Source organism: Ricinus communis, chromosome 6 (genome assembly GCF_019578655.1).
Source record: "Ricinus communis isolate WT05 ecotype wild-type chromosome 6, ASM1957865v1, whole genome shotgun sequence".
NCBI lineage: Eukaryota > Viridiplantae > Streptophyta > Magnoliopsida > Malpighiales > Euphorbiaceae > Ricinus > Ricinus communis.
In genome coordinates this window covers 18,798,694-18,820,663 of record NC_063261.1, presented here as the reverse complement: position 1 = coordinate 18,820,663, position 21,970 = coordinate 18,798,694, and the positions used below count along the sequence as shown (strand labels likewise).

Sequence of the window (21,970 nt, the reverse complement as noted above, 5' to 3'; positions counted from 1 at the left end):
TCTGATTTAAAAATTTTTTGAGCATGCACTTCCTGAATTAGAAAGGACGTTTTAAGGGGAACACCTGCAGTTCGTTAGGTAACTCGGCATACTTTTGTGGTTCTGAAATGCAAATACAAGCACATCCATGCATCAGGACTTTTTACATTAAGTTAGCTATGGCGTCTATACAAAAACATGAACTATTGTACAAGGTCACCACAACTAATTTGCAAAGTATAGAAAAAATTAATGAACAAAATGATGTGTACTAATGTTTGCTTCTCTTCTCCTTCCTGTTCTTCTTTTTCTTATCCCTAGATCGTTCTTTCATTCTGTGCTTCTTAGAGTGCTTATCCGAACTCCTCGATTGAACCTTCTTTGCCTTCTTTCGCCTATCCTTGTCAAGCTCCTCTTCTGAAGATTCATAAGAGTTCAATGGTGAAGGCTTCTCTGGACCCAGAACAGTTCGATGCTCCCGTCTGTCGAGGCTAGAAGACAGTTTCTCCTTGGATTCTGGAGAACGTGGGAGATAAGGACCTGTTTCATCCATCCTTGACCCTACTGCACCTCGACCGCGCTTGACCCTGTCAGGGCATTTAAAAAAGAAATCTAGTCAAACATCGCGAGATTCGTCTGCACAAGAAAAAACAACCATCTTTTTGCAAGCATATGCAAGCATGAATACATATTCCACACTCACGGAAGAAGTGAGCTGATCTAATTACCTTGAATGCAAAAATTCCTCAACTTCTTCATCTCTCAAGCCTTCATCTTCTCTGGAATAGCAGTTGCCAGGTATATTTATGCTTGAAGAGCAAGCACTACTGTTGTCACCATTTACAGCTTGTCTCTTACTTGTGCTTCTAGGGGAGCGATTGTTCTCCCTGTGTTGACTGCTACTGCTACTCTCATGTCTTGATCTTCCTTTAAGCCTATCATCTAACTCAAGCTCTTTCTGCCGGACCCGCCACATCTCATTGACTTCCACTGCCCGATTTGCTGCATGCCAGTGAAAAATGGAATAAATTAGAAAGGATAAAATAAGCAGATATTGATAATGTAACAGAAAGACAAGGCATTATTCTCCAGCCAAAAGAAAAAGGAACCAATTAAGATATTAAGAAAAAGAAAAAAAGAGAATAAATACAACCACATTAAAGTGCAGAGTGAAAAGAGGGCTATTTAAGGTCTCCAACTGAATATAGAATGAGAAAGCACCATTCAATTTACATCACAAGTCATGCTTTCAACATTACTACATGCTATAGTGCCACCCATTTGATCAGTGGATATACAATTAAAGATTCTACCCATACCGTACCATCTTATTTCAGGCCTGCCTCCCCTAGACTAGCACAGGTCGCCTTTGCATATCACATAATTCAAATTGATGACGATTGAGCACACTTTATTTGCTTCTCAGTTCATAATTACCTAGATTTCAATTCATATCACATAGCTTATAAGCAGACCAACACACCACTCCTGCTCTTCAAGAAACCAAAACATAACTCCAGGCAAAATGCGCCTTCATACATGAAAATGAAAAACCATTCAGAGGACTGGCAAATATCCACTTGCCTAATTGTTCACATTTCTCATATGGCATTCAACTAAAATCAGATGAAAGGTGAAGCAAGAACGAATAAGGAACTAAATACCAACCAACCTTGCTGTACCCCACGAACAGTAGCTGTGAGGAACCGTGAATTCGGCCGGCCCCTTATACCAGGTTTTTGAAGATAAACATGCACGCCTTCCTTCTCAGCTTGACACCGCAATTCTGCTGCTTCTCTCAGAAGAATTGCAGCTATTCTATTTTCTGTCTCCAGATCCATCAAGCCTGCTAAGAAATTCCAAAATATACCTGAGTAATTTAAGCATAAAAAAGATTTTATGAAAATACATAGTAAAGTACAGCGATTTAAATTATAGTCTAGAACTTTGCAAGCTAAGATTAAGAGCACTTAACAAGTTGCCAATATAACTTTTAAAGTAATATTGGGGGATTTGCTCTCAGGGAAACAGAACAAAGGTGGGAAGAAAACTAAAGTAGAATTATAGAGCAAACATGAGATGTGCTAGAAGCTCCACTGACTGAAAAGTATTCATGATCATTATTACCATATGACAGACCAGCCAAGACCATACAAAGAAGTGTATACAGATTGATTACTGAGAAGACAAGAAATGTATTTTCAAAAGAATTTCAAAAAATTAAATTTTCAATACAAATCAATGCAACACTTATAAAGATCACATTCAGCCCAAAGAGCTAAAACAAAATGGAAATAATACCGGGGTCCAAAATTTCAAAATAATTGCAGATATCCATACAGAAATAAAAAAAGACTCGCGCATCAAGAAGAAAAAACAACTGTTCAATTTTGTCCAAGTCAAAGCCAGTTTTGGCAACGTACAATACAACATCAAACACACAGCAATAAATCAAATCCAGAGGAAAAGCAACTTAACTTGACACACACAAAAAGAAAGAAAGAAAGAAAGAAAGAAAGAAAGTAAAATTAAATGCTTACCGAATTGATCAATGGAACAAGAACGACAGGCAGGGAAAAAAGAAAAAGACCTGAATTTTATTAAAGCAAATTTCTTCCCCTTTCTCGAGATATTAAGAACCCTAACCCTAGTTTTTGTTAAAGACTTCCCCTTTATTCACATAAACACGCACATTCTTTAAGAAAACAAAAGAACTTTTTGCGTTACGTGTTAGCTGTTAGGTCCCAACTCCCAAACAGCTAGCCCATTGGGCTAATTTTATTGAATATAGCACGTGTGGTTTTTCCTTTTTAACAGAAGGAAATAACAGTCACCAGTAACCCAAGTTTGACTGAAATGCTAGGGTTTTAAGTCTGTTTTATAATAAACAAATAAAAAAGGCAGGACCTTTGTTTCAAAAGAGTCTCCCTTTGTTTTCTTCAAGATTCACTTGCAAGAGTAAACATGTCAATTGCACAACATCTATCCACTTCAATCTCTTCTTCTTCCTCTGCTTTCTTAGCCTCTTCAAGTTTCAACTATAGGTACTTCTCTTTTCTCTTTTCATTGCTCCCAGAGCTGTTAATTAATGTTACTAATGTTTTTTTTTGTTTTTTCCTTTTGTGGCAAACTAGGAATAGGGATGTTTCATTTCCTTCCAAAAATTTTGGAATTTGTAGATGTGTGGCAGCTCCACAAGAAGAGACAACCAGTGGGTTTCCTTTTATTTATTTATTTATTCTTTTGAAATTTAAGTAGAATGTAGGTAGCTTAGATGTTATATGGAAATGGAATTATTTTGATTATATTGTTATTCTTTTCTAATAAATTGGTTTTGATAAAATTGTATCTTTTATTGATTTGTTGTTGATGTTGTTGTGAAGTTTACAAGACAAAGGTTTCTAGGAATGTAAACATGGCCAAACTTCAAGCTGGGTACCTGTTTCCAGAGGTATGCAAATGTCATTATCTAAGTTTGTTACTATGTAAATGTGTTTGTTGCCGTGGATATTTATTTGACATTTTCGGATTACATTTTCGGTTCTATCAATTGTGTTGAAACTGGATTCCATATATTTGATAATGTGTTCTGTTTTCATTGACATTTGAGGTTTGAGCTACTTTTCCAGTGTCAACATATAAGGAGCACGCTCTGAGTTGTTTTACTATTGACGTTGGAAGTTTGTTCCTTAAACATACATATACATGTAGCTTTAGAATTTGCTCCAACTAACATATGACCCTGTGTTCTTTGCAATGGTTTGTTTTGTCCTCCTTTCAATGCCAGTTTCATCATTTTCTGAGTGTCCTCATTCTTCTTCTTCTGTTTAAACTATCCTACTCTCCTGATTGAATGTATGCTACAGCGGAATATTAGAAGTTTGAAAGCAGAATTAAATTTTTGATGTCATTGGACCTTGAATAGTGTTGGTTGGTTACCTGCATCCTTGTAATTCCAAGGAAGAGTTCAGAAAAGTACTAACACAAAGAAAATTGGTTTACCATGTTGGATTTAGGGCCAAAAACATTTTCACCTGCTTTATTGTATTTTTCGTATGTGCATGCCTAAATGGTTCTTAACTAATTGGCATTTTTAAGAATCTACGTATGCCATAAGTACATTTATTTACGTAATTTGTTTTCTCCTTTTTCTTATTCTTTTCTTTTCCTTCTCCCTTTCCGCAAAAAGATTGCACGCAGAAGGAATGCTCATCTGCAGAAATACCCTGATTCAAAGGTGATAAGTCTTGGAATTGGTGACACCACTGAGCCCATCCCAGAGGTTATAACTTCTGCAATGGCAAAGGTTTGACTTCCTTCTATGTAATCTGTTTCATTTATTTAATGTTGCCCCATGGTATACTATTTGAAAAAGATCCATTCTTTTGTTTTCTTGAGATTGAGGTGTAAGTTGGTGAATAGCAGTGGTCTGCAACTGGCACTATGATTGTAATTTTGAGAGGTTGTCATTTCAAGTCAATTCTTGTATATGGGCGTGTCAGTGAGCATGCAGTTCACAATTTGAAGAAAGAAGGTTTACTGCAACTCTGTTTTACTGAGAAAGTTCCCTCCACTTTGTTTTCTTTGTTTTTTTGCTGTTGACAGAGATCACAAGCTTTGTCAACTCTTGAGGGTTACAGCGGTTATGGAGCAGAACAAGGTGAAAAAGTATGTGGAAATCTTGATAACTAGCTTACCTTTTTTTCGGAATTTTAGATGTTTTACAATTGCAAAATTTGATTTTCTACCCATAGTCAAGTAGATCTTTTGCACACAAGATGTTAGAATTTGGCAGAAATAACATAGGATGGGCTATGTAACTGGCAGTTTAGCATCTGGTAGACTTGGAAGAAAATATAATTTCTTGAAAATTATCATTCTATTTTTCAAGGTTATAGAGCTGAATCATGTTGTCATTCTTTAGATTATGAACTTTCTGGCATTTGAAGAGTACATAAATTGTTGAATCGTGCAGCTATTGAGAACCGCAATTGCTTCGACATTTTATGGAGACCTTGGCATCGGGGAAGATGATATTTTTGTCTCTGATGGTGCAAAATGTGACATATCTCGCCTTCAGGTCAATTTAATTCTTTCGTATATCTTGATAAAGTACATGTGATTCAATCCCAATTTGTCTCATTTTAGAATAAACTTGGTTTATCTTGATTAATTTTCTCACAGGTTCTTTTCGGGTCTAATGTTACTATTGCGGTGCAAGATCCATCGTACCCGGTAATTTGTGTATCTTTTCTTTGAATCAGTAGTATAATTGTAAGAAATTTTCCATCGTCCCACTTCTTTTTATGTTTCTTCATCGTCTAAGATTCCTGAGTAGGAATTTTGTTTATTTTGCCAATATTGACTTTTTAGCTGCAAAGACAGTAGTCCGGTACTAGTGGTGATAGTCATAGACTTTTCAGAATCAACCTAGAGTTGCAGGTTTAAGGTTTGTGGGATTGAAAGAGATTGCAGATTTCTGAACAATAAGTCTTTGTTCTGATTACTTTTTGTAATTTGCAGGCTTATGTAGATTCAAGTGTCATTATGGGTCAGACTGGACTGTACCAGAAGGATGCTGAGAGATACGGAAACATTGAGTATATGAGGTGTAATCCCGAGAATGGCTTCTTTCCTGATTTGTCTAAGGTTTCTCGAACAGATATCATATTTTTCTGTTCACCAAATAATCCTACTGGTTCGGCTGCAACAAGAGAGCAACTAACACGGCTAGTACAATTTGCTAAGGACAATGGATCCATTATAGTCTATGATTCGGCTTATGCTATGTATATATCTGATGATAAGCCACGTTCTATTTTTGAGATTCCTGGAGCCAAAGAGGTAATTTTCAGTGGATAAACCACTTTTCCCTCTCCTGCTAGACTAGCCATGATTTTGTTGTCAGTTAGTTCCAGTTCTTCTCTAAACAATTCCTTGTCCATCTCATTGATGAATACAGTATTACTACCAGAATAATATATCGGTTATAGCTGTGGAATTTTTCTATTTCACAATCTATAGTTCTCCTGGTTGGTTATGATATCAATCCTTGATTTATTGTTTAATTGTAATACCATGACTAGGTTACTGGTTTGTGTTACTGTAAAAGTATTGGAGCACTCTCGTCATTTGCAAATGTTGCCAATTGTATATTGGACATGACAAGGAAATGATCTCATGTATGTGTTTGGTTGTGACATTTCAATCCATAACCTTGTAATAAGCATAGAATTTGCAGTGTTGTTTGTCATATTCATGCACGGCCTTCCTGCGATTCTTTTCTGCAGTGGTGATCTCCATATTAAAATTGTTATCGCTCTCAGCTATTCTGTTATTGGCCTCAAGAACAGAATAGAATAGTCTTTGTCCAGTAGATATCAAACATCCTATTTTCCATCTAGTCCTTGTGCTTAGTCTATATTTTACTTTGCATTGATTGAAAGATTGATGAGATAAATAGACAGATTTTCATTATTCTGCTCTTTGATTGGTTGGCATGAGCATCCATCTTGTGATCTGAGATTTGCTTCATCTACTATTATCCTTAGGTAACCATGCTGTCGATGGATACTGATAGTTATGTGTTTGTTTCTGCACTGCTGCAGGTTGCACTCGAGACGGCATCATTTAGTAAGTATGCTGGGTTTACTGGAGTCCGTCTAGGTTGGACTGTGGTCCCGAAAGAGCTTCTCTTTTCAGATGGCTTTCCCGTTGCCAAGGACTTCAATCGGATTGTTTGTACTTGCTTTAATGGTGCATCAAATGTTGTCCAAGCTGGTGGTCTGGCTTGCCTTTCAGAAGAAGGCCACAATGTCAGTTTTGTGTTCTTAGCTTATTCGTTGTTTTATGCTTTATTTAAACTCTTGGAGATATTAGTCTGAAATGAAGTACGATTAGAATCATGGATTTCTTTCATCTCATTGCAGGCAATGCAAAAGGTGGTTGGGTTTTACAAGGAGAATGCTGATATCATAATGGACACGTTTAATTCACTTGGTTTTAATGTGTATGGGGGGAAAAATGCCCCTTATGTGTGGGTGCACTTCCCTGGCCGGAGTTCATGGGATGTCTTCAGCGAGATTCTTGAGAAGACTCATGTGGTTACCACACCTGGGAGTGGATTTGGACCTGGTGGTGAAGGATTTATCAGGGTTAGTGCTTTTGGTCATAGGGACAATGTTTTAGAAGCGTGCAGAAGGTTCAAGCAGCTATACAAGTGATGTGGATTATACTTTGTTTCAGACCACCTTTTTGGCTTGAAGATTATCTTAGCTGCGTCCTTTCTAGTTGTTTCTGTAGTACTCAGATAATTTCTAGCAATGAAATGTGAAACATTTAGCATTTGTAAAAGGCCAATTTTTGGAGGTTGAGAATTTTCCCTATGTTGCGCTGTTTATTGTCATGATATTGTAACGAACAGTTCAGCATATTTATGGGTCCAAGAATGTTTTCTAACTAATACCATTGCTGGTGTATCTGTAACCCATTGTGATATCGTGATTGCAAATAGGAGATATCAGAATCTAGAATGGCACAGAAAGAAGTTAAAAAGGATCCCAAGATAAATTTGCTTTTCTAGCATGCACTGGTACTTGAAGCCTGTTTCAGTTGTACTAATATCCATAGAAATGTTCAAGGACAGCTTCAATCTTTGTTCTGAATAGAGGAAAGAAGAAGGATCAGCTGTCTGCAAATTGCTAGATAGTTTTCCTATCCAAGGCTTAAGCTCTCCATTGTTCCACAGAAATAATGCAGCAGCAGTAACAAGAACTTTGTGATCTCAACCACAACAGTGAAAATGGCAATGTTTGCTTATAAACGTAGAGGATAAAGCTCAGCTATCCAGCTTTTTAAACCAAATATCAAGTACACAGCCTACAAATAACAGTTACAGCTACATATGCTTACAATGGACATTTCCTATTTTACATGCACTAATGACTGGTATACACCCTAACCATTGTAACACTACTCAAGACTCTGACTACTAGTTTATGAGGTGATCTCTAAAGTTACAAAATTAGACACCTAAAACTGTTCAATGCTCTTCATAATCTCTGCCTTGCAAGTTGTCTTGTAATGACCAGTTTGGTTACACTTACTACAATGCACTGTATGTTTTTCACGATTTATGTCCTCTACGCAAATTCGTTTCTTTTCTGGGCGTCCTGGTGGCCGGCGAAATTTTGGGGGACGAACAATTTGAGCATCATCATCATCAATCGGACCGTCACTCATCTTTCCCCATTCAACTTTTTCAGGGATGGGGTGTATGTCTTCTGCATATGCCTTGTGGTAACTAGCAACAGTAAAACAATTTTCCGTATAGGCATATACATCTTTTCTACAAGAAATGATTGCTGCAACAGCATGTGAACATGGTATCCCATGAAGCTGCCAAGCACGGCAGGAACAAGAATGTGTCCCAATATTCACAATGTCTGAGCGCTCTGCTGATATAACCTCAAATTCAACTTCATCTGATCTAAGGACTTGATATATTGATGCATGATTAATGGCTTCAATCATGTGTTTCTCAGCAGAGGGAGTGAGGACTGAGAACCAAGAATTACTCTTCAGGCGCCGGTCCTCAAACTCAGCCATTAGTTTACCATGAATTTGCTCAATGACCTGAATTATAGGCAATTCTCGAGCTTCATGAATCCATCTATTAAATTCCTCAATATTTGAAGATACATGGCCATACCGTGTTCCTTCAAAGTACACCAAGGCCCACCGGGAGGGAGGAAATTCTTGCAACCACTTTGCAGCTGCAGATGAAACCTCTGAAATTTCAACCATTTTTTCTTTAAAAGCAGCAGTAGTGGTAGCATATGCAGCTTTCCACAAAAGATGTACAAGCCTTGTGTTCTTGAATTCTTTGCCAATGCTTTCACTCAAGTGGCGCATGCAAAATGCATGAGAAGAACTTGGGAATTTTCTCTTTACTGCATCTACAATGCCTTTCTGTCCATCAGAAAAAAATGTAAGCTGGGGCATATTCTCAACATTCATCTCCAATGCCTTCTGTAACTCTGACAAGAACCACATCCAGCTTTCATCATTTTCTACATCTAAAACACCAAATGCAAGTGGGAATAGTCCACCATCACCATCAAAAGACGTGGCAACAAGTAAAGTACCAAGGTATTTGCTCTTAAGTTGGATTCCTCCAAGCCCAATTATGGGCAAGCATCCATTCAAGAAGCCATATATGGATGCATAGAAAGACACAAAGAGCCTTTGGAACCGGTTATCTGAACCAGTAGTGAACACCTCTGCAATACTTCCGGGGTTAGTTCTTTTTAATTGTTCACAGTATGAAGGAAGTAGGCAGTATCCTTCTTCAGAAGAGCCATAAATTGCCGCAAGTCCCCGTTCCTTGGCACGCCAAGCTTGCTTGTAAGGAATAGTGATCCCATATTGCTTATGAATGTCATGCAATATATCCTTTGGTTTGTAATTGATATTATTTCGTAGTCGTTCCTCTATAAAGCTCACAATCCAATCTACAGAAGCTTGGTGGTGACCGTTTTGTGCATTTCTTCCACAAGTGTGAGTCCCTTCTAGGCTTCTTATTGTGAAGGTTAGAACATTAGGAAGCTTAACTGCACGAATACGCCATGGACAACCTTCTGAGGCACACTTAGCAAAGTATCTAATCAGGTCACTTTTTATTATACGAAGTTCAAAGTGTTGTGCAATTGCAGCTTCTTTAATTGCATTCCGAAAAGCCTTGACATCAGCGAACTCTTGACCAACAAAAAAAGTGTGGTCCTCCATTCCGTTATCAAGTCAAATGCAGAAATTGACCTCTTTGATAAAATAATCAGGCATTTAAGCTCACAAAAATGTCAAGCAACCATCAGCATTGAGGAATACATGCAACCTGTACCGAACAGTCCCACATGAGCTCCTTTCCAGAGCGATCATCCACACAAGGCCAAGAAGATGCCAGAACATCATATTCCAACTTTTTGCAGAGGAAGCACTGTGTTTTGTTCATGAAAAGACTAACAGTCAACTCGAGAAATCAGCTTAAATTAATTATTAACTATGCAAAAGGCTTTTATAGAAAGCACAACTTAATAATATGCATTTTCTTCTTACAAAACATACTGATAATATGCAGAACAAAGAGCTGACTCAGTTTAGATAGATTGATGGTCCCCAGATAATAAAAGCACCATTGGGGTCTTTAAAGGGCAGTCCTATAGATATACATTATACAGCTAATATGTTCAGAAATAGAAGATAGAAACTATTACTTTTCAAAAATCTGTTTCGCGATGCAGAACAAACAACTTATCTTTAAGGCTCTGAGATCTGATGAGTGTTATATAGAAAAGGGATCAGTGAATAAACAAAGAGGACCTCCCCAATACTCTCAACCACGAAAATTGATCAAATATTAATTTCATCATTTCTTAAAACCAGAATTAGTAGAAAAACGAAAAGAAAAGATGCTGTTGACCTACAATTGTATATCTAAAGAATGCATTTTTCTGGCAAATGCCTACTGTCTACAATTTAATACATCACAAAGATCACACATCTTATGCTAGCTGTTCAGCAATCAAAAAATTGTGTTAATAAACAAGAACTATCACCTATATTGCTCTTATAAATTAAAAGACTACTATCCATTTGTAATACTCCAGGTCTTACACCTATAAACTTCCCATATTTTGCATATTGAAAGCTAAGTTCTCACTCATTCGAAAAGAGAAAGAATATGAAAATCATATATTATCCTTCTACTTTATCACAAAATTATTCATTTAAAGCTGGTAAATCAAAGAAAAAAAAAGGGAGAGAAAAATTCCTAATCGGTAATAATATATCTGTCATCAATAACATGTCAAATTAACAAACAAACTACACAATTATCAATCTGAACATAATATATGAAACAAACCCAGAAGCTAAGAGATATTCAAACAAAACATGGTAGACTGAGCAGTAAATAGAAACATGGAAAAAACCCTCTAAAGATGCCAATTAGAGCTAAAAGATCTAGAAGGTAGAGCTAAAAATAATAGTCAAGTGACAAAGGACACATCTTTTTATGAGGAAAAACAAAGGTGGCATTTTTTTTTCAAAAAAAAACACATCCAACACATAGAAAAAGAACATATAAACATATATAAGCAGATGGGTTTTTGTTTGATATGTAATTACTGACCCTTAGATTCAAAAACACATACCCATATCAGAAGATTTTGGAAATGGAAATAGAGCTCAGGCAAGAGAGAGAGAGAGAGAGAGAGAGAGAGAGCAGTTTTGGAATTCTGTTAGAGGTTTAGGCTGATTCTGTCACACTGAGGGGTACATTATGTTGCTTTCAGAATATACAATGAGGGTATTTCCGTAATAGAAGTTTCATGACTCTTTTGTTTAATTTTCCGCATAACATAATGCAAAATACAATCAAACTATATATCATTTCAGTTAAAAAAAAAAGAAATACTCTTATCATATCCAACTCTAAATTAGGATTATATACTGATATATTAAATTTTTTAAGAAGATACTAACTCAAATGATGAAAAATATTTTTAAATTTTTTTTAAAAGTTTGATAGAATTTAAAAAGACTAAAAAATTTTTACTTGTTAGTGTATGAGACCGCCAGATAAATGGTTATATAAAAAAAAATAAAAATAATTACAAGAAAAATATCTTGGTATGTGATTTTTTCAAATAAAGGAAGATATATGGTTAAAAATTATGATAAAAAAATATTTTTTTTATTAATATCGATTAGTAAAAATTTAATCATTTTTATTTTGGTCAGACATTATTATTATAATTTTATATTTGATAATATAGATTTATATCTTAACAACTCAAAAATGTCGTTGTTTGACAAATTGATCTCGTCCGATAAGTGACTTTTTAAATCGCGATTTAATAAATAAATAATGGAATTAGGATTGTAAGCTCCAAAATTCACATTATTAGATAAAAACAATGTGATATTGATGATTGATCGAAGGTGACTGAATTTTACAAATCAAAAAATTTTAATGATAACAATTCTTTTTTTTTTTTTCATGATTTGTAATCATATACGTCTTTTAGCTCTAAAACAAAAATCATATACTTAAAATTGTAAAACAGTAAAACTAGAGATGTTTTTTTACTTAATCTAGAAAAGTAATAATATTTTAAATTTTATAATTAATTTATACATATCATTAGTTCAATTTAATAAATATATCATAGACAAAAAATACGGATAACTCCTTCATTTTTAGCCAAATTTAATTAAGCTCTGAAATTTTAGGTGGGACAATTAATTTTTTGAATTAAATAATATGAAACAATTAAAGCCCTTTTCGCAACTTCATTATTATTACCGTTAACTATTTTGGTAAAAAATACGAATAATCTCCGAACATTTTGCCAAATCTCAATTAAACTTTTAAACTTTAAGTTAGAACAATTAAGTTTTTAAATTAAATAATATGAAACAATTAAACAAGTTAGAACAACTATTCTTCCCTACAACGCTAAGTATTGCACGTCTCCAGCTGTTTGAAAAGATAAAATTCGAAGAAGAGAAATTAATTAGAGTTGATTTTTTACTGTTGTAATGCATATATTAGATGAGAATTCTAACTGTTTTCTTTGATTGGGAACAAAAATTTTCAAATGTAATCAAACCCCACATTCATTGAGATTCTATAAAATTATAGAGTTCAAGGCATCAATTGTTGATAAAGAATGCTAGTATCCGGTTATGAAGTAAGGATGAAGAGAAAAAGAATCTGTATCAATATCTTGATAGAATAAGTTCACAAAGCAAATACAGAAAGTTTATGAACTAAACATGGCCGTAATGAGCAGTTGTTATTCACAAATCTAGGAAGGAAAAAGAAGCCATATGTCCTTGTACCCAGTACAGTTCAATCAAATTCATATCTGTAAACAAAATATCCATGTTCACTTACATGATCCAATACTCTCTGGTACTGAAGGTCAACCATTTCATGTCTGAATTCAGTTAAGGAAGCCATGATGCCAACATGACAGCAGAATTTCCATTTCTAGCCGAGCTAACAGCATATCGCAGAACAAGCAATCACCTGATATATGGCTGAAAAGTTTCAATTGAACTTTAGAAACTAGATCGATATCATTTATGCATTATGGAATATGTAAATTGAAAAGCATTTTTAATACTAAAATAAGCTAATAATGATGGAGTTGGAATTACTTGCTCAAGAAAAGCAAGACCATTATGTTTTCAGACTGAAGAACTGCCTGTCTCATAAAAATGCATAGCAGCAGATGATCCAATATATTTGATTGGAACATGAGCTATTCTCAGCCGATCTTCCCCAGACTCCTCGTTGCACCTTTCTTCGAGATTGGGACAGGCTTGAATAGAGAGATGTTGTAGAGCAGTCAGAAGTTTCACACCTTCTGGTAACTGTTCTAGATTTTGACAGTCTGAGATTATCAAAGATCTGAGAGAAGTAACGTCACCAAGTTTCTCCGGCAAGGCTACTAACCCATGACAACTCCCAATTTCTAAGCAATCCAGTGTTGTGACATTGCAACTCTTCAGGAAGAGATAAAATCTGAGGACAACTTATGATAGTTAAACTGCGAAGAGCAGAGAGGTGATGCAAACCCTTTGGCAAAGAAACAAGACTTGGACAATACATGATGGTCAAGTGCTCAAGATATGTGAGATTCTGCAAACTCAATGATAGAGAAATCAAATTACTGGAGTTCTCAATGGATAAACTTCTAAGAGAACTCAGACCTCCAATTCCATTGTGTGTCATGGAAACTATACTGTGACAATCAGTAATCTCTAAAGACTCCAAAGCCTTAAGGTTCTGAAAACCCTGAGGCAAAGAGGATAGAACTTCACACCACCGTATTTTTAATGACTTCCGTGCAGCAAGCGTACACAATTCTGATGGAAATAAGCAAAGTTTGGGGCAAGAGATGATCTCCAGAGAAGTAAGAAAAGGATTGTTAGTGAGAAATTCTCCTGAGAGAGATACCAAGTCTGCAACTTTCTCAATTGCAAGGATTTTAAGGGAGGATAGAGCATGCATGGAATTAAATAATGTTGCACTGCAGCTATGCAGTTCCAAATGTTGAAGAGACTCAACTATCGGCGCTGCAGTCAGCTTCGGACATTTTTTGACAATCAATTTGCTCAACACAGGGAAGGCATCTCTTCCATCTGCAGCAAACCATTCCTGCAAGTTAGGAAAATCACAGAGAACAATTTCTTTGAGTGAAGGGAATGGCCTTTCAGTAATGTCACCATAGAACTCTCTTCCAATGTAGGTCACAGCAGGCATTCCATGTAGGGAGAGAGTACAAAGAAACACGACATTCCGTAATACAGGAAGACAATTACAGTTCTCAAAGTTGATAAGATAAACTCAGTCAGATTCGGCAAGATCCATTTTGGAAATCTTGTTCCCTTGTATCCTTCCACGATGAGTTTCTTCATATTTTGATGTGGTTGGAGCCCTTTGGCAGCATTCCACATTAGGATCAAGAAGGTGTCTTGATGATGGTCCAGGTGATTGATTCTGTTTGCTTTTTTCAGATGCAGCTTTTCTGTCTCCCTCCATTGGACTTAATGTTGACTTGTCATAATTTTTCCCCCGATATAGTCCTGAGCTTTTGCTCATCTGTAATGTAGCTACTGTATCTTCTTCCATTAAAGAAAGGCGACATGGAAGTTAGTGCTTCACATCCAGTTATATTGAGATGCCTTAGGTTTATCATGTTTGCAATAAAAGGCAATTCCTGAAGATTATAGCAACCACATAGATTCAATGTTTGCAAAAATGGTAGTTTCTCAATAGTACCATAGCCTAAGACCCCGATAGGTGTGTAAGAGAGATCAAGATCTTAGGCACAATAAATTGCTTATACTACAACACAACTCATCAAGTACATAAACATTCAAATCTAGTACACGTAAGTATGGAAAACTTGTAACTAAGATACAAGCAGTTTCATTAGATTCACCTCGTGGAAATAATATGAGGGTACGCAAGTGCTTGGCTTCGTACAGTGATATGGGAATCTTAGGAGAGCAAAAATCACATATGACAGATGAATGACGAGTTTGTGCAAGATTACCAGAAGGGAGGCTTGCTCTAGTATGACAGACTCTTTTCTTGTGATGGATTGTGCTAGATCATGAACAATATCATGCATTCTGTATCTTTTTATGCCATTTTTGCCAGCTTCTCCTGTATCCTGAAAGAAAGACATCCACAATAAATCCTGAAAGTACTCATCACCTCTAACCTCTGGCGGTTTGTTTGCACCATCTGATAGTATTAAGCCTGCTGCCATCCATCGGATTACTTTTTCCTTCTGGATTTCATATCTTTTTGGAAAAATCGAGCAAAAGGAGAAGCAATCCTTGAGGTGAGATGGTAAATGAAGATAATTCAGCCTTAGAGCTTGTAAAACTCCAGTGTGGCATACACCCAGCTTCCAAAGCTCACTGTTCTGCACAAACAGCCACTCCTTTTCCCTCTTTTGAAACGCATCAAACTTCCCAACGTTTTCGCAGCCAACGGCAGGCCTCCACATTTCTTGATAATCTCCTTTCCTATTGGTAAGAGATTCTGATACTTCTCTTCTTCCTGTTGAAATGCTCGATGCTCGAATAACTTCCAACAATCTTCTTCAGCCAAGCCCTCCAAATAATATGGACAAGATGGAGAGCTCAATGACTGCCATCATTACCCTTTTCACATCAAAATCATCTGATATAACCGAAATCTTAAAATCATGAAAATCATTACTTCTTCATCATTATATGCTAGCTGAGCAAGTTTTTTCTTGCCTAGTCCACCTATTCCAATGACAGGAATGAACGACACATTTACTTCTTTCGACAGTAACAGTTTGACTATCTTCTCCTTATCTTCCTTCCTCCCAAAAATTTCTGATTCCAGAATGAAAGGGCCTGTCTCCCTTTTATCAGATTGCACAGTGACTATGTCATCTTGTCTTAAATGGAACACGGAACATTCCATAGCTAGCGCTTCTAGTTCCTGAAGCATCTTCCTGACCTCATCAGCATCCAGCTTGACCTGTGTTGCTTGAAAAGTTCCAAGAATTTGGTGTGGTTCTTGCACATTAAGTTTTCTTGAAAGAGCTGTGAGCTTGTCAAGCACGTCTTCAGCATTATAAGTTGCATTCTTGAGTTTGAATAACCAAGTTCTAACAGCTTTATTGGTCACCTGTTGATCTTCAGCTTCTTCAAGTACAGCCTGTGCCATTAACAAGGCTTGTCAGTTTGTGAAAGTTGTCACTAAGACCCCACAAGTTACCAAGCTTTTGTAGGATTGGAGAAGCTAATCTGTCAAAAATTACCTGCAGAATTGCAGATAGGACTATTTCTGCCATTTTAGCTGCACGTATAGAATTAGAGAACTGTGGCTGGAAGAAATATGAGGAAGTGAAAATTTTCTGATCCAAAGATCGGTCACCAGATTGAGACTTTGTAGGATGCTTCAAGACCCAAAATGGTGGAGTCAGTACCATAGTTTATATTTCGATATTTCATTTACGATAATTTACCTTGTCATCCCTTGAATTCATGTACATTTAAAATTAATAAAATTATTATATCTTGCTTCAAACCTGAAAAACAAAAACAAACAGACAAGAAAAACTAGAAAGGATAAGAAAAAGAAAAAGAAAAACAGCCCCAGACACTAAGCTCTCACCAACCTAGGCCAGGCCACTCTCCACATATCCCTCTCTAACCTATGAGAAATCTCAGGAGGAACAGCTTGCAACTCATGAAGGCCTCTTGTATAGTATAGGGCTTATTCGCTAGCCAAACAGCAATTTGATTCTCTTCCCTGTAAACATGCCAATCCTCACTTCTAAAAGCTTTGTTTTATCTTTGGTCCTATCCTTTTGTCTAACACCACGCTTTTCTCTGTCTCCTGTTCTGAAATCCTATCATTGGCTAAGACACATTTCAATAGCATTGAGCTGGGAAACCTTTTTTTTTTTTTTTTCTAACTTTCTGTCAGCGTGAACTTTTTCCTGTTGCCTATAAACTGCAAGGAAATTCTTGTGCCTTCTATGAACAACAGGTTAAAAGCAAGTATATGATCCAATTTACAAGTGAGATAACAGGCATGCCTCTTTTGAGCACAAATGTTATTAGCTATTGCTATATCAGTACATGCCCTTCTGTTGAATACCAATCAGTGGCCATTAACAGCACTCAAGTGGTTATGATTTTTTTTCTAAAGATGATTTGCATATTTAAACATGTATTCTAGCTCAATAAGGGATATAATCCTTTTGCCAGTTTGAGTTTTAGGCTTCATATTCTTGTTTGATGCGGTTCTATGATACGTTTAATTGTGAACTAGAATGAGGTCAAGCAGAAAACATAAGCTAACAAGTAACTATAATTGGCAGAAATTTAGGATATGTATCAAAATTTAGAAACAAAACAGATCTTAGATGAATTATTAGCTCTTCAGTTTTTGACGTACTCGCTATCTAACATAGAACTAATGAAAAATTAATTACATATCATTCCAGAAAAAGCTTGGATTTGTGAATCAAAATGTAGTTGAGTATCATCATGCTCGAGTTTTAGAATAGCTTCCGCTTCTTTCAATTTTCTTATAAAAGGATTCTTTAAGTGCTCTTCCAGTGTTTCCTGATTAATCTCCCTTAACAGAATCAACACTTGCTGCTAGGCTTGATTTTGCAGCCAGGAGTCTGCTTGCACGCTTTCTTAGAAAAGGCGGTATAGTCTTGCATTTCTCTGTTTGGTCGATATAGCCTACAGGAAACTGAAAATTTGCAATGGAAAGAACCTGCAACATCGATTTTCTTCGAACCAAGGAGCCAAATGTCACAAGCAGGTCTGCTGGCCAACTCTGGAAGACCACCAGCAGTTACTATAAGCTTCGCTGCGGTGAAAGTGCCAGCAAGAGAAGCAAGATTAGGAGCAATCTACGAGATGTCTCGGTTTTCTGAATCAAGATCAAGAAGTTGATCATAATGTGGATACAAATTTTCCTTTTTGGCTCCTGAATATCAAAGTAATCTTGCAAACTACAAAGCACATCTAGAAAATTTCTGTTTCAACTCTAGAAAATCTGTCAGTAAGCTAATATTTTAATTGTCAGTAAATCACTTACAAAATGTTATGCTTCCAAGTTTCATTTGCATGTGCTTCTATGCAATTTCTTGCTGACAGAGAGTCAATAATTTTCTATGAGGAGCTATTGAACTCAATCACTTGCTGCCGTTACTCTTCAGTTTTCTGTTGAGGTCTATCCTGTAGAGGTACTCAATTTGGATTAGTGATTGATTTCTAGGTTTCGTCGTAATTCCAAAAAAAAAAAGAGAAAGTTCGAAACAATTGGAATTTGTTTGGTTCTATGGGTCCCTTCCTCTTCCTTCTATATTGTAGGGTTAAAACCAAAAAAAATTTGTTGTCTTCCTGGTGTTTTCTAACATTTTCAATAAAACCTTCTCGTAAAAGTATTTTAATAATGTTTTCGGTGATGTTAGTGAATGCTAGAATTAACTGAACAGGCGGATACAAAAGGGTGGACAATTAGATAGAGCTGCAGGTGCTGTAGCAAAACTGATTGCAAAAGATGGGAAATCGGCCACATCAAAATTACCTTATAGAGAGGTTCATTTAATATCCAAAAACTGGGTTGTATGGTCCTAGAATATGGGTGTCTGATCTTTATGGACTAATTGGAAAGGTACTAACAATCCATCCTTCTCCTCTAAAAGGGGATTTTAGTAAATACTTGCGGTTAAGGTAACGACTTCGGGCATGGCCAGCTCCCATAGTGTGACGGGCGATGTGTACAAGGCCCGGAAAATAATTTACCGTCGTATGGCTGACCGACAATTACTAGCTATTCCGGCTTCATGCAGGCGAGTTGCAGCCTGCCGAACTCGATTATTTCCTAATAATTGTTGCACTTCACAAGTCACATTAATTTCTTGACCAATAGTATCCCGACCCTTAACTACCAGAGCGTTGTAAATTTAGGCATCTTTTCCGGGGGAAAAGCTACATCGGAGAAGAACGTTTATTTAAATCCTTCAGCCTTTAGTATGGAAAAAATGACCCATATGCAACCTAAAGGAAAAATAATATACAATATCATACGGTAAGTGCATTACATCTTTATATCAATTGATTTAAGCAGAAAATAATAGATGTGATGTAGTTAGCTGGAAATATTTGAATATTTATGCTAATTTGAGACTTTCAGAAATGTCAGCATTATGTTTGGTTGAAACTATTATGAAATTCATTTTATATATAAATAGATTTTATTTCTTTCTGTAATTAAATTTATATGTATGTTGCGTTAAATAATATTGAACGGAGTATTTTAGTCTAGTAAAAATATATTGATATACTTTTTTATATGGAATTTATTTAAAATTTTATCTATCTTGTTATAATTTAGTTTAATTATTACTAATTTTACAAGCTTATTAAGTAGAATTCGGAATGAACTTTCATTTCAACTAAATAAATAAAGTTTAAATTTATAATTAAATTTATAAAATTTATTTCAACAAAATATAATGTAAAAAGTGCTCCAATTTTAATTTTACTATATTTAAGATAAATTTACCGACATCAATTATTATATGAGATTTTTTTTCCTTTTGAGTAAATATGAGAAGAGCTGGCGTGTGAGCCGATCCTTTCAAGTGTTAAGCAAGACTTATTTACTTATTTATATGTGAGAGGTTTCGTCCTTCCTAATTTATAAAAAATCCTTAGTATTTTTAAATTTTAGAATTTATCGATTTATTTGTCAGTTTTAACTTGCATATAGAAAAAAGAAAAAATAAATTCCTGATAGATCTTTTTCTGCTACAAATTGAGGACGACATAATATTTAATCATGAAGATCAATACCGAGGTAAGGAAATTTATATTATTTTTTAAAAAATTTATATAGAATTGAAAGTAGAATTCATCGTCGGACATGTATCAACGAATTTGATCTACACTGTGAAGAATTGATAATAAAGTATGTGAATATATTATCTTTTGCCCTTTTCTAAGGTGTTTTTTGTAAAGTTATTTTATTTAGTGATTTTCTTAAAGCTATATTATCATGAGACTATTATTGCTTTTCAAGTTTTACAATTCTAACTTTTTACCACCTGAAATAATGGTATATTCATGGAATTTCTTTGAAAATATATGTCTATACTGATGATATTATTATATTTAATCCACTTCGGACCGCGTTATTAGTGTTTACCCAACTCCTTGACTCAAGGTTTTGAATACAAACATAGGACACTTTAGTTTAACAACATTTAGCATATTGTTTAATCAAAATGAATTAGTTTTTTAAAGTGAAGGATTAAAGATAAGTTTTATGCTTAACACATAGCTCATTTATTAAGACCGGAATTCATTTTAAATTCACCGTTTTTAATTTAAAATTTATTTAGAAATTCTATCTATTTTGATAATTAGCCTCAAATTTTGAAATTAATTTTAAGAAACACCGAGCATGCAACCACTGTACAAAACAAGAACTCCTTGTGGTAAAAGTGCCCATGGTATTGAAACAAATACATTGTACTATAATATGAAAATCTCATCAAAGGATTGTAAATATCTAAATGAATCTAAAATCATTATAGTAAAGATTATTTGAGATTTCATCTAGATTCTGTTATAATGATTTGAGATTCATAATAATCTAGAGCCATTATGATGAAATCTGAAATAATCTTTACCATAATGATTTTAAATTCATTTAGATATTTACAATCCTTTGATGAGATTTTCGTATTTATTATCATTTCCCTTTTCACTTATATATAAATGCCATTCAAGAATACATAAGCATTAAGGAAACAAACATAAAAATGGGGAAAGAAAGAAAGAAAGAAAATGCAATATCAACATATTCAGGGGTTGTCAATATTGTAGCAATCCAAAGATGAATTGGGTCATTGTTCATGGCAATTCAGCTTCACTCTCACTCCTTCCATGCCTTCTTTCAGGCAAGAAAGTCACCAAAATACCTATTAGTAATAATGTTGTTTGCTTTATTTTTTTTTATATGATCCACTTGCCACATGTAAAACTTGTTCCAGTTTTCTAATTTTTTTTAAATGTTTATTCTACAGTGACATACTATTGGAGCTTGATGCATTTTGTTTAGACCTGGGTCAAGATGTAGATCCAATAGTAGCTGAAAGAGTGGAGGAAGTGGTCCATATGAGAATTCTAGACTAAAAGAATACTCATGTGGACTTTTTTAACAGCTCACCTAGTCAGGAATCTTTTAGAGTTTTCTAATCATGAACTCAAACCATGAATAAAATAAATATTACGTGGGAAATGTATCATGATTAGAATGATAGCAATATTGTGCCCTGACCAAAAGTCTCATATTCTCTTGTCGACTAAAAGAGTTTCTTCCACTATCTCGAGCTAATCTAATTCATCTACTCCGGCCTTTGGTCTTTTGGCTAAAGATTGAATAAGGATGAAAGGAGATTAAAATGGATTATATAACTGTTGATACCTATTAGCTCTAGATTGTGAAAGATGAGATTTGAGGTTAAGGTACGGGGATTCAATGGCATAGGTGGGCTAAATCACAGGTGAAGGGTGTCTTAAGAAACTTGCAAGTTTTCATTGCAACAAGTATTCCACTGATTTGTCGAATTGTATTTGTGGTGAAGGGAGCTTTCCCAAGGGGAAGATCTTGGACGCTGCCGCTTGTTAACTTGCAAGATTAAGCAATTCAAATAACCAGCAAGATTATGAAAGCAGTTACAAGGAATTTAAAGCATAATTACAAAGATGAAATTTCTTTTTTTTTTTTTTTTTTTGGCTTTACAAACATTATATTTAACTTGGAATGATGAAGATATTGTGTATTTGATTTAACAAAGAGCTTAGAACGATTTATGAAATTTGATCAGAATGATAG

The 21,970-nt window shown here is 35.2% G+C and overlaps 6 protein-coding genes across 8 annotated transcripts; 1 reads left to right on the top strand and 5 right to left on the bottom strand.

Moving 5' to 3' along the window:
* Positions 1 to 73: 73 nt before the first annotated feature.
* LOC8268864 (splicing regulatory glutamine/lysine-rich protein 1) lies at positions 74 to 2,734 on the bottom strand. 2 transcript variants are annotated; one of them, XM_015721119.3, is made up of 4 exons: positions 2,520 to 2,734; positions 1,652 to 1,828; positions 708 to 981; positions 74 to 566 (listed from the first exon to the last, which is right to left on the bottom strand). In XM_015721119.3, exons 2-4 carry the CDS (start codon positions 1,818 to 1,820, stop codon positions 251 to 253), a joined length of 759 nt encoding a protein of 252 aa, XP_015576605.1. In that variant the 5' UTR covers positions 1,821 to 1,828; positions 2,520 to 2,734; the 3' UTR covers positions 74 to 250. The 2 variants fall into 2 exon arrangements, with proteins under 2 accessions (XP_015576605.1, XP_002522053.1); XM_002522007.4 differs by having other exon boundaries at positions 1,652 to 1,825.
* An 80-nt stretch (positions 2,735 to 2,814) lies between these two features.
* On the top strand, positions 2,815 to 7,441 carry LOC8268863 (LL-diaminopimelate aminotransferase, chloroplastic). Its single transcript, XM_002522006.4, has 10 exons — positions 2,815 to 3,023; positions 3,114 to 3,190; positions 3,363 to 3,430; positions 4,169 to 4,285; positions 4,585 to 4,647; positions 4,955 to 5,059; positions 5,164 to 5,214; positions 5,503 to 5,823; positions 6,588 to 6,794; positions 6,909 to 7,441. Exons 1-10 carry the CDS (start codon positions 2,944 to 2,946, stop codon positions 7,200 to 7,202), a joined length of 1,383 nt encoding a protein of 460 aa, XP_002522052.2. The 5' UTR covers positions 2,815 to 2,943; the 3' UTR covers positions 7,203 to 7,441.
* A 334-nt stretch (positions 7,442 to 7,775) lies between these two features.
* On the bottom strand, positions 7,776 to 11,305 carry LOC107261486. Of its 2 annotated transcripts, none has more exons than XM_015721132.3 (2): positions 11,190 to 11,305; positions 7,776 to 9,973 (listed from the first exon to the last, which is right to left on the bottom strand). In XM_015721132.3, the coding sequence occupies exon 2, from the start codon at positions 9,763 to 9,765 to the stop codon at positions 8,011 to 8,013; it is 1,755 nt and encodes a 584-aa protein (XP_015576618.2). In that variant the 5' UTR covers positions 9,766 to 9,973; positions 11,190 to 11,305; the 3' UTR covers positions 7,776 to 8,010. The 2 variants fall into 2 exon arrangements, with proteins under 2 accessions (XP_015576618.2, XP_015576619.2); XM_015721133.3 differs by having other exon boundaries at positions 11,168 to 11,293.
* A 2,047-nt stretch (positions 11,306 to 13,352) lies between these two features.
* On the bottom strand, positions 13,353 to 14,552 carry LOC125370311 (putative disease resistance protein RGA1). The gene has a single exon (XM_048375333.1). It carries the CDS (start codon positions 14,309 to 14,311, stop codon positions 13,472 to 13,474), a length of 840 nt encoding a protein of 279 aa, XP_048231290.1. The 5' UTR covers positions 14,312 to 14,552; the 3' UTR covers positions 13,353 to 13,471.
* Positions 14,553 to 14,609: 57 nt separating this feature from the next.
* On the bottom strand, positions 14,610 to 15,569 carry LOC125370310 (disease resistance protein RGA2-like). Its single transcript, XM_048375332.1, has 2 exons — positions 15,108 to 15,569; positions 14,610 to 14,768 (listed from the first exon to the last, which is right to left on the bottom strand). Exons 1-2 carry the CDS (start codon positions 15,567 to 15,569, stop codon positions 14,610 to 14,612), a joined length of 621 nt encoding a protein of 206 aa, XP_048231289.1.
* Positions 15,570 to 15,730: 161 nt separating this feature from the next.
* LOC8268860 (disease resistance protein RGA2) lies at positions 15,731 to 16,529 on the bottom strand. Its single transcript, XM_015721098.2, has 2 exons — positions 16,359 to 16,529; positions 15,731 to 16,255 (listed from the first exon to the last, which is right to left on the bottom strand). Exons 1-2 carry the CDS (start codon positions 16,527 to 16,529, stop codon positions 15,731 to 15,733), a joined length of 696 nt encoding a protein of 231 aa, XP_015576584.2.
* Positions 16,530 to 21,970: the final 5,441 nt, after the last annotated feature.